Source organism: Neophocaena asiaeorientalis, unplaced genomic scaffold, assembly GCF_003031525.2.
Source record: "Neophocaena asiaeorientalis asiaeorientalis breed wild unplaced genomic scaffold, Neophocaena_asiaeorientalis_V1.1 scaffold594, whole genome shotgun sequence".
Taxonomy (NCBI): Eukaryota; Metazoa; Chordata; class Mammalia; order Artiodactyla; family Phocoenidae; genus Neophocaena; species Neophocaena asiaeorientalis.
In genome coordinates, this window is record NW_020175066.1 from 2884445 (window position 1) to 2895063 (window position 10619).

At 38.6% G+C, this 10619-nt stretch overlaps 1 protein-coding gene across 1 annotated transcript in view; it reads left to right on the forward strand.

The window, feature by feature from the left end:
- Window positions 1–3547: 3547 nt before the first annotated feature.
- The window catches only part of F13B (coagulation factor XIII B chain), a 221022-nt gene continuing 213950 nt past the window's right edge, over window positions 3548–10619 (forward strand). The window contains 1 exon segment of the mRNA XM_024764048.1: window positions 3548–3769. Coding sequence (XP_024619816.1) covers window positions 3548–3769 — 222 coding nt within the window.

The window sequence follows — 10619 nt, forward strand, 5'->3', positions numbered from 1 at the left end:
ATATATATATATATATATATATATATATATATATATATATATTTGTTTCCATTATAGTATTTAATCAGATATAGAAATAATCAGAGCAACTTGATTGTTTTCAGAACGGAGCATTAGAGGGTTCTGCTGATTTACTGTTATTTATGAAGATCGCATTAACTAGAAGGAACTTTAGAAGATCTGTCTTGGATTCAAACCTTATTATGCTATTGAAGAGCTATGTGCTCCTAGGAAAGTAAATTCGCAAGTCAGGGTCTCACTTTCTATATATGTAAGGGAGGAAGAAGTACATATACCCACACCCACACAAATACACACAAAAATGCACAACTGCATGTGTAAGTATATACTGTATGTGTTTTCTACGAACCAGCTACTTTTCATAAATTATATTATTACATTCTTTCCTCTCAGTTCTAAAGGGCAGGCATTCATATACACTATCTCCAGGGCAAACACAGAGCTTTGTTTAAATCATTTGTCCATGGTTGACACCAATAAGTATTAGAAAAAGGATTCAATCCCAGGTCCAACTAACTCCAAAGCATGACATTGCAAATTTATTCTTAAAATTTTCTCTTGGAAAAACTTTCTTGATCTACCATTTTGTATAAATATAAGCTATGACAAACTTAATATTACTAGATAATTCTTGGCTTTTCTACTCTAAATTTGTTCTTTATCACTATCCCTGTTTCACATTTTACCAATTTAATTCTCTAAAAATTCTTGGGGTTTATCCTGTTACTACTTATCCCTCATTAAAAAATGTAGAATACAAAATTTAATGAACGTTACCTAAAGCTTGTGATTTTAAACACGGACAAAAATTAGCTTACATTTGGTATTTTCTAATATATTTTACTTTTAAGACCATCTGGGCATTTAAAATCTATCAAAAATGTAATAACTGATTTAATAACTTCCTTCTAAGATTACCCTTCATGATGACAGGATAAAACTTGGGGCCCATTATTTTCTGAAAGTGGATCAGTCTTAAAGTGCTAGAGATCTTATTTCAATGAAAAGTGCTGCTTAATTCAAGCTCCACCCATCATTCCCCAAATTGTCTACATCTAGGAGCAGCTAGGTAGCTAGAAACTTCCATGAGATTAGAAAAGTGAACTCCATTCACTTTTTCTAGGAATGGAGAAGAAGCCCTGTGGTGGACAAAAAGTTATGGCAAGTATTTCGGATGTCCCTTTCCCTTGGGAACATCTCTTTTGAGCACTTCAGAAAATGCACATTATCAAATGCCAGCTATTTGAAGGACATCCATTTCCCTTTTGATGGTATTGGATGTAACAAATACAATGCTATTGAAAGTCTACATTAATATCTAAACTGTCAAGAGATCCAGGAGTTCAGCTGTCAGGCCAATAATGGACATACAGTGTACAAACGTTTGAATCAATTTACATTTAAAAAAATAATTTCTTGTGCCAGTCTAGATGAATAGAAAAAGTGCACTGGACAACACTCAAATCCTTTACATAAATAAAACATTGAAAGGGTTAAACCTATGAAAAAGTAGAAAGGAAATTGATAACAGATAAGAGGAGTTCACCCAATGTGCAGCTATTTCTACACAGCCCAAGGTGGTTTGTTGGAAGGGCCCATAGTTGTCTGGATAACAAGGAGCTCTCTTTGCCCTGGTGCCAAGCCGGTCCTAAGGAGGGCTCTTCAGGGGGTGCATTCATTCTTCAAGGCATTAGGAACTCATTTCATACCCTAAAATGGACTCATTATTTTCTAAAAGCAATGCTACAGCCCACCTAAAAAGTCTTTCATACCAAATCCCACAGTTTAAACTAATTAAATTCTGCATTGTTTAGTTGAATGCACATCATTAAAGTCTTTTTTCTTCCTTGGGGGTGTGCTGAATTCAAATAAAAACAATGCCTTGTATATGTAAAGAACTTGACTTATAGGGCATTTTCCCCTTTATTCTGTCGCTTGATCCTTAAAACAAGTATATGAAGTTGTCTGCATGGCTGACAACTCCACCACAAACTGAGACAAATGCAAGGGCAAATCTGTCTTCTTCCCCATCATCGGTGGAGGGCCAGGTGCGATAGTGCTGTCAACACCCAACACTCACTGTGTGCTGGGCACCACTGCAACCATTTGTAAGAACCCACTCCTTTAATGCTCAGAGCCTTCCTAAGAGGCAGATCCTATTGTTTTCCTCGTTTTACAGATGAGGAAAGTAAGGGGAAAAGGCGCTGAGTACCTTGCCGGATATCATGCGTGGGAGGTTGTGGACCCACGACGTTTTACCACGATAGGAGTGTTCCCCGCGGTGGGACACGAACCTAGCCTGCACTTGTGAAGCAACGCAGGGAGGTGGTGAACAGGCGCAGTATTAATACCCGCAGTTTAGAGATCAGAGCTCCAAGGCTCAGAGTGTAATTTCCGCAAGTCACACAGCTGGGAGCTAAACCAGGTGGCCTGATTCTACCCGATATTTTTCCACTGTATCTTTTCTGCCTTCCTCTCCTGGTTCATCTATGAGCCACCTTTTTTATTGTTTTGTTTTGTTTCTGGTGCTTTCACTTGTGAGTCCTATTCAGCTCATTATGGCCCAGACCCGATACACTGGGTTGTTATTCTACGTGGCTAATGCTGACCTCCTCAGACACCAGAGTCACTCACAGTCCCCTCAGCACAGAACAGCATTCTTCATTCTTTCCAAGTACATTAGAATAGATCCAATGCTAGGATCTCAAAGCCTCTCTCATTTGACACTGTATCTTTAACTCAATTTGATGTTGCCTGGGAACAAGAAATTATCACTTCCTAAAAATAAATTGAAATTTAAAAAAATGCTTAGGAAACTGTTAATATTTCCATTCAAAAGGGATTTAGAAAATTTCCAAATAAATTCAGCAATGAGAACGCCTACTGCTCAGGATCCCTCACTGGGAGTTAGCAGAACATTTTCTAAGACAGTTTGAGTTTGGTTTGTGGGGAGGTTAGAAGCTCTTTCCCTATCTGTACATTTTTACAGTCATATAATGGAATTCTTTAGCCTACTTCTACTGAATAAATGGAGACCTGCACTCAGAATGATGTAGGTTACATTATAACTATATTTGGAGGAAAGCCTTGATAGGACAATTTTTCCCCAGCCAACGGAGAAGCAGACCAACCTCCTGGCCTCTGGCATCTTCTTCTCCCAAATGAGGGTCATGGTGCTTCTGTACACACATGCCCATTAGCAGAGATACACAGCACAAAGGAGAATTAGAATTTTGGCCTCAGAATGACTGTTGATAAAGACTTAGTAATTCTATCATTTGTCATAGGTCTGGCCTGAATGAAGAATGATGGTCTATAGGTAGCAAGTTTCAATGTTTGAAGGGCAACAACCACATTCAATGTTTTCTGTTTTTTCCTCTGTAGCAAAATGTGAACAGAGACCAGCAGTGGCAGGTTTCAAAGTCCCAATTCTCAAAGGGAAGCAAAGACAAAATTCATTTTCCCCAATTATCAGCTTAGGCTCCCAAGAAGACACTGAAGAACTGGCCTGTGGACATTTCATGTTATGGGGAAGATATCACAGAACAAGACACAGGAACAGAGTGTGGTCCTCACGGATGGGAAGGGCCCCCTGGCTCTCTCACTCTATGACATCCTGAATCTAATGTCAGCCCCTGCTCCTCCTGTCAGAGGTGATGAAAACTTAACCAGAGTTGTTTCTGTGGAGTCTTGTGGACAAGCTCTGGATTGGGGTGAGCAGATGCAGGGTGATGAGGAAGAGGACACAGTGAGCATAGACACCTCTTTGGAGGGTTTTTGCTGTAAAGGGGAGCAAATGAATGGGCAAGAGTTGGCGGGGGGGTGGGGGGAGCCTGGGGGGAAGTGAGTTCTGCTTGTTTTATTTTGTAGTTTAGATTGGAGATAATGCAGCTTGTTTGTATGCTGATAACATTATCCTGGAAGAGATGAGATAGGTGAGAGAGAGGGATAGGTGATAAAAGAAGGAAGGAGCAGAAGCCTTGAGAAGGTGAGAAGGAATGGAATCCGGTGCAGCTTGGAAAAGGTGATGTTAGATGTGCTCAGGGACGGGAAGCAGGTGACCACTTTTAACCAGGGGTGCGAAGGGGATGGGGACAGACCTACACATAGATGCACTGCTAACTGGTGCTCGGGCCTAGTTCCCCAGTCATGGAGTTAGTTCTTCCCATGAATTGCTTTGCTTCTGGCTATCCCAGGTCAACAACTCTCCCTGTTCTGCCTGGTCTTGGGACCCTCCTACCCTGGCATCACCACTGACACCAGGAGCAGGGGCTGATCTCAGATGCAGGATGGCAAAGAGTTTGAAAGAACAAGGAAGCCCTTCTTGACCAGGATGCCGAGACTGTTCCTGAGTCTCTCTTTTGTTCGGGGATATCTTTCCCATAACAGAAAATGTTCTCAGGCTCTATTGTCAGTGTTTTCAGTGGTGTCCATGTTGCCAAATCCAATGGTCCACTCCCAGCCTCTCTTACTCTCTCCCACAATATTTGACACAGCTGTTTACGTTCCCTACTTGGGCACACTTCTTCCCTTGGCCTTCGGAAGACAGGAACCATCTAGTTTTTCTTCTATCCTACTGACTTTTCTTGACTGGTTCCCTCTTCCTTCTGAATGCTGGAGGACTCAAGCCTTGGTCCATTTCCTCTCATTGGTTTCCTTCCTTTCCTCTCTCTTCTATTTTCCTGTGTATATATAGTCCCTTCAGCATCCATGCCCACAGCCTGGGTTGGTAATGACACTTGTGTGGAAAGAGAGGTATAAAGAAAAGGGAGTTGTATTCATTTTCAGCATGTCACATTGGGTGATTCCAGGGCACAGGCCAACTGTGACATGGCCTCTGAAGATCCAGGCAGTTGAAGTAACATGGTTTCCCAACATACATATTGAACCAACATTGTAGAGGAAAGTTAGAACCCTAATTATTACCCACTGTGTCTCATTTACTGAGTGCAAGGCTGTCCACCCACACTTTGTTTGATGGACACCAAGTGTTTTACAAACTTAAGAGTAGTGTTTTGGAAACATACACTTTGATATGTTTTCCTTCAGATCTTTTGTGTGACAGGATTCACATATTACTTAGAAATCCTGTGTTTCATCAGTGAATGTACACACAGTATGGCAAGGAGATAACATAGATACCCAGTTCTACTTTATTTTTTTAAGTAAGGGTGGATTTATCATGCAATTTCTTATAAATTTTTGCAATGATTAAACAACACATTTATACTTAACTTAGAGTATCAAAGGAAAGATAAGGACCTAAGAAGTCTTATTATAAAGAATGCAGAGATAGTGAGCTGATTTTAACTTTATTCATAATTTTCCGAACTGTGTATTCACACCCTCTTCAGGGATGGTAACTTGTCACAAAATAGGTTCATTTGAATTTCATTATCCATTACCTACCTTCTGAAACCTACATAAATTAGCTCTAAAATAGTCAAAAGGCTAGAAGCCATGAAGAAGAAGATAAAGAGACCACAGGATTGAATAATCCCTGAGTAGGGTTAAAGATGCTCTGTGACCTGAGACCAGTTTAGGGGAGGGGTAACTTCCCTGCACCTGACATACCCACACCAGTGGAATAACAAAGCATCCATTGAAGGGATGGGTAACATGGAACAAAGCCGGTATTTTCTAAGCTCTGTGGTCGGGAGGTAAGGAAATGGGATGAGATGAACTATGGCCTTTCTTGGTGAGATTTCAAAAGAGTAAAAATACTTTGCATAAAAACCATAGAGAGAGATAGCTTTGTGTGTTGGTAGAGCATGGATTTTAGACACAGACTGCTTAGTCTTACACACCAACCTTGCCACTCATCAGCTGTGTGACCTTGAGCCATTTAGTTAACCTCTCTGTGCCTCACTTTCCTTATCTATAAAATGAGCATAAGAACAGCACCTACTCTATAGGGCTGTTATAAGGATTAAGGAATTAACAGAGGGTTTTTCAACACTGGTGCTATTGATATTTTTGGCCAGATTAATTCTTGGTTTGGGGAGAGCGGCTGTCCTGTGAATTACAGAATGTTTAGCATCATCTCTGACTTTTACCCACTAGATGAAGTAACAATACCCCATCTCGAATTGTGACAACCAAAATTATTTCCAGATGTTGCCCCTGGCTGAGAACCACTGAGTTACCATTTGTAAAATTCTTAGAGTAGCGCTCCATATATAGTTAGTGCTATACAAATATTTGTCAAGTAAAACTACTAATAAACTGCTAGCAGCATTGCAAAAGTAAATGATGAAAATAAGTCATAGGGAGGGGCTAGATATAAGCAATAGGCAGAAAAAAATAAGGTGTTTGTCTTCCTCAGTTCATGCATTCCACCCTTAACAAATGATAAAGACATGATTTATTTAGAAATAATGGCCTAGGGATCAATCTCTCAAACCTATGACTGCTGTTAGCATTGGAACGTCTCCTAAAGCCACCCACAGTTCTTGATTCCTTTATCCCACACTCTTTCTCTTCCATCCAGGTGCCCGCTTGCTGTATCATCCACCTTGCCATGGTGAATGCCCCGTTATCTTCATGCAGCAACTCTGTAGAATCTCACCTTTTGAATAAGTTGCACTTCCTCTTATGTGTAAGGTCACTTTGTTCCACTCTGTGGAGGTAAATGCAGAATCCCCAAATCTAGTGTCTTAGGGGCAAAGATGCTCATCAGAAATGGTAGAAGTGGGTCCAGGGTGGACTGTGGTGAACTGAAAAGGCATGCCTGTCAGAAGGGACCACGATTGAGCTCCAGCAGCGCCCAGCATTGGCAACGTGGGCCCTGAATCCAAGTCTTCTCCCTAGAACCTAGAGAACTTGTGGGACACAACTTGGTAGTGCATCAAACAAGGAGGTGAGGTTTTTCCAGCATTTTTTTCATTGAATATTCAGAGAATTGTAGATTTGACGCCAGCATGTTTTGAAACTTTGAAGCAACTGTGTGGGGCATTTCAAATAAATGTGCAAAGATAATTCTACTACTATTTTCCATATGCCCATATAGTCCTCTATTCCTGATAAAATAACTAAGGAGTAAGTAGCATTTAACTAATGCTTAAAACCTAGAACTCAGAGCAGCCAAGGTACTGACATGCAGAGACATATTGCTTGCTTTGATACAACCGATTTTTTTAACCAACATTTTAACTTTGGGTTTTGGGGAAGGCATATTGATTTAGAAATTACATCAAACTACACTATAGCATTTTAAATAATAAAGGCATAGCCTGCCTACTAGTCTTTCACTAGAAGGAGTTCCATTAATTTTGAATAGATTGATAGTAACTAATTGTGCAGAACTAATGGTTAAATAAAGCCAAAATAAGCAATTCAATTACACTTTGGCTGATTTTAGGCTTTGTCATTCATATAAGATCTCACAGTCAATAACTCTGGCCAGGCCTTCTCCATTTGCCACCAAGCAATTCTGTAACCTTGTAATTGTCATGTTCCATGAATCTAAACCTCAAAGACAGAATAAGATAAACTCTACCATTTTGACAATATTTATTGAGCGTGTACTAGATACTAAAGATTGTACTATATACTTCAGGTATATTACCATGGTTAAATGTCACAACAACTTGTGAGATAGGCATTACAGTTTAATAACCTATAAGGGAAAAGAATCTGAAAAAAAAAGATATATATGTATGTATATAATCACTTTGCTGTATACCTGAAACTAACACAACATTGTAAATCAACTATACTTCATTAAAATTAATTAATTAATTGAAAATTTTTTTACAAGTGATAAAATTCAAGCTCAAAGAGGTAGATTATCTTGCCCCATACTGTCATCTGCTAAGCTGTGGAAATTATTTTTAGGTCAAAAATTTTCCTACTATGCAGAACTAAATTTCTTCTTAAAGTTAGAATAAACACAATGTTGGAATGTTAGTAAAAAAAAAAAAAAGAGGCAATATACTAGGTGCATGTGTGCTTATACGTATTTAATTTATATATGTAAATTTGTCTGTAGGCTACATAAAAGCAAATGTGTGACAATCACACAGAAAAGCCCAGAGTTACTACCATCATAGAAGATAGATCGTTCACACAGATAAGATTTAGCGCCATCCAGGAACAGGAAGTTCAGAAGTAAACAAAATAGAAGTCCTGCCTTTAGAGAACCCATGTTTTAGTGAGGGAGCAAAGCAGTGCCAGAAAAATCAAAGAAAAGGACTGAAATAATAGAGGCCAAAGTCAATCTCTGTAGCCAAATTTACCTAAGAATGTCACCAATTTAAGAAAGGATTGTATTGGATGCTGAAGTTGGAACCAGTGTTCATTAGTAATTAAACCTAAGTGAAGCACATGGAGTTCTCAACCCACAGCTACCTCTTTGTGGTTTAAGATTTAGTAAAGATTCATTCTATTATTTTTATAAACAGGTGCTTAAATCATAGGGCAACTGAAAATTGCCCTTAGGATTCTGGTACACAGAATGAACGCACTAGATTAGAAACACTCCTTACATAATAACACCTTAGCAGCAATCAATCTCTTCTAGAGGCCAAAGGAAAAATAAAAAATACATGCAAATATACATATAGTTGTAACTAAAGGGAGTAAAAGGAAAAATACACTGACATACAAACACACTTGATTTATGGGCAAAGAATAATTCCCAGCTTGTACAGAGACAACATAAATTGGAGCATGCTCAAAGTCTATGATTTTGAAAATTGATGGCTCTCTGCAAGACTTCTACTGGATCCTATTTTAAACTTTATGGACTTTTAACCTCCCTCTGGTGACATACCATTGCCCATGGAACTGTGCCCACTGGAACAAGAGAAAGTGACACAGTCACTTCTCCTATCCATCTCAGTAATATGGTCACTTTCAAACCTAATTACAAGCACCTAAATGTCAGCTCTGTTAAACATTTCACTTCTAATCATTGTGATCACTGTTAATAAGTTCATTTTGTATAAAGAAAGGGAAGAGAAAATGACTTGTCAGGTCCTGATAGTCTCTGGGCAAAAAGACATGTAAAACTTTATGAATATTCATGAGTTGAGTTTGACTAATTGAAATCCTTTACATTCTGTAATTATGTTAAAATATACTGTTTTGAGGAATATACATGTACTCTGGGTCCTATGAGTTTTTTCAAAGATGGTGAAGGCAGTTTGAATCAATGAACAAATACCCTATAAATGACCCTCCTTGTAGGTATATTTGGTTTTAAAATTTGAGTCCTTGACTCAAGGGAGTATATCAATAAAAAACATTACCTGTTTGTCTTCAGTTCAAGTATATCCCAGTGTGTAATTTTATTGGAGATTCAACCAATAGCATTGCCAAGTGATTTTTAGGTTTTAGTATATTTAGACAGTGATCTGGGGTTAGCAGACAAACTGAAACTTATAACACCATCCTGCAGCTTATCAAACAGGCACTAGATGAAACTGATTGATGGAGGGCCTGAGGCCTTAGGGGAACGACAGGAAATTAAAAACAGAAAGGGGGTAGGAGAAACAAATATGGATAGAGGATATGGTGAGACTAATAGACTTGCAATGCTAACTCCACCCCAAAATGTGTACTATTTCAGTAGTATTAAATAGCACATATATTGTCAATAAGGAAATGAAGTATTAAAACTAAACCCATTATTCATAAATAAACATTTTTGTATTATGATTTATGTATCTGTCTTTCTCCATTAGGTGGTGGGCAGGGACAATGTCTTCTTCATCTTTGTGTCTTGAGGGTTTAATTATAAGTGCTCAATATGTGTTAGTTTAAGAAATCAATACACCTAACTGTATATCTTCCACCCTTTGCATAGAATGCTGAGAAAACATTGGAGCATGCCTTCCTAAGTCATAAACCAACCATCAGCCTCATAGCCCATATAAAGAGAGCCTCCTCCCAGGGTACCAGCCCACAGTTTTCAGAAGGATTCTTTGGAAGATATCTGAGGAAAAAAACCCTTGAGAGTTATGCTTGCATTGGAGCACAACATTATGAAGAAATGAGTGAGGAATAATCTGTTTTAGACCCAACTGGGTAATATACTCAAGAGTGAGTTCAAAGAAATATTCAATTCTGCAAGGATTCCGCTTTAGAAGAATGCAATTTATTGATTTTTGCTCTTTTGACTGGGCTTCCATACAGAGATCCTTGCATCCAACATCTTGTCTCTTTGTGACTCCTACCAATAGTTTTCAAAACTAACACAAAATACAAATGTAGGTCAGATATATCTGCAAGGGCATGTGTGGGTCATCAAAGGCCAGAATGTATAGAAAAATCACAGTTGGGGACAAACTGAGATCAATACTTGAATTGATAGCAGAAGATATCAAATCTGACTATAGCACATCATGAAAAACGGGGGAAAAAAAAAAAAAAACATCTTGTCTCTTTGTGACTCCTACCAATAGTTTTCAAAACTAACACAAAATACAAATGTAGGTCAGATATATCTGCAAGGGCATGTGTGGGTCATCAAAGGCCAGAATGTATAGAAAAATCACAGTTGGGGACAAACTGAGATCAATACTTGAATTGATAGCAGAAGATATCAAATCTGACTATAGCACATCATGAAAAACGGGGGAAAAAAAAAAAAAGAG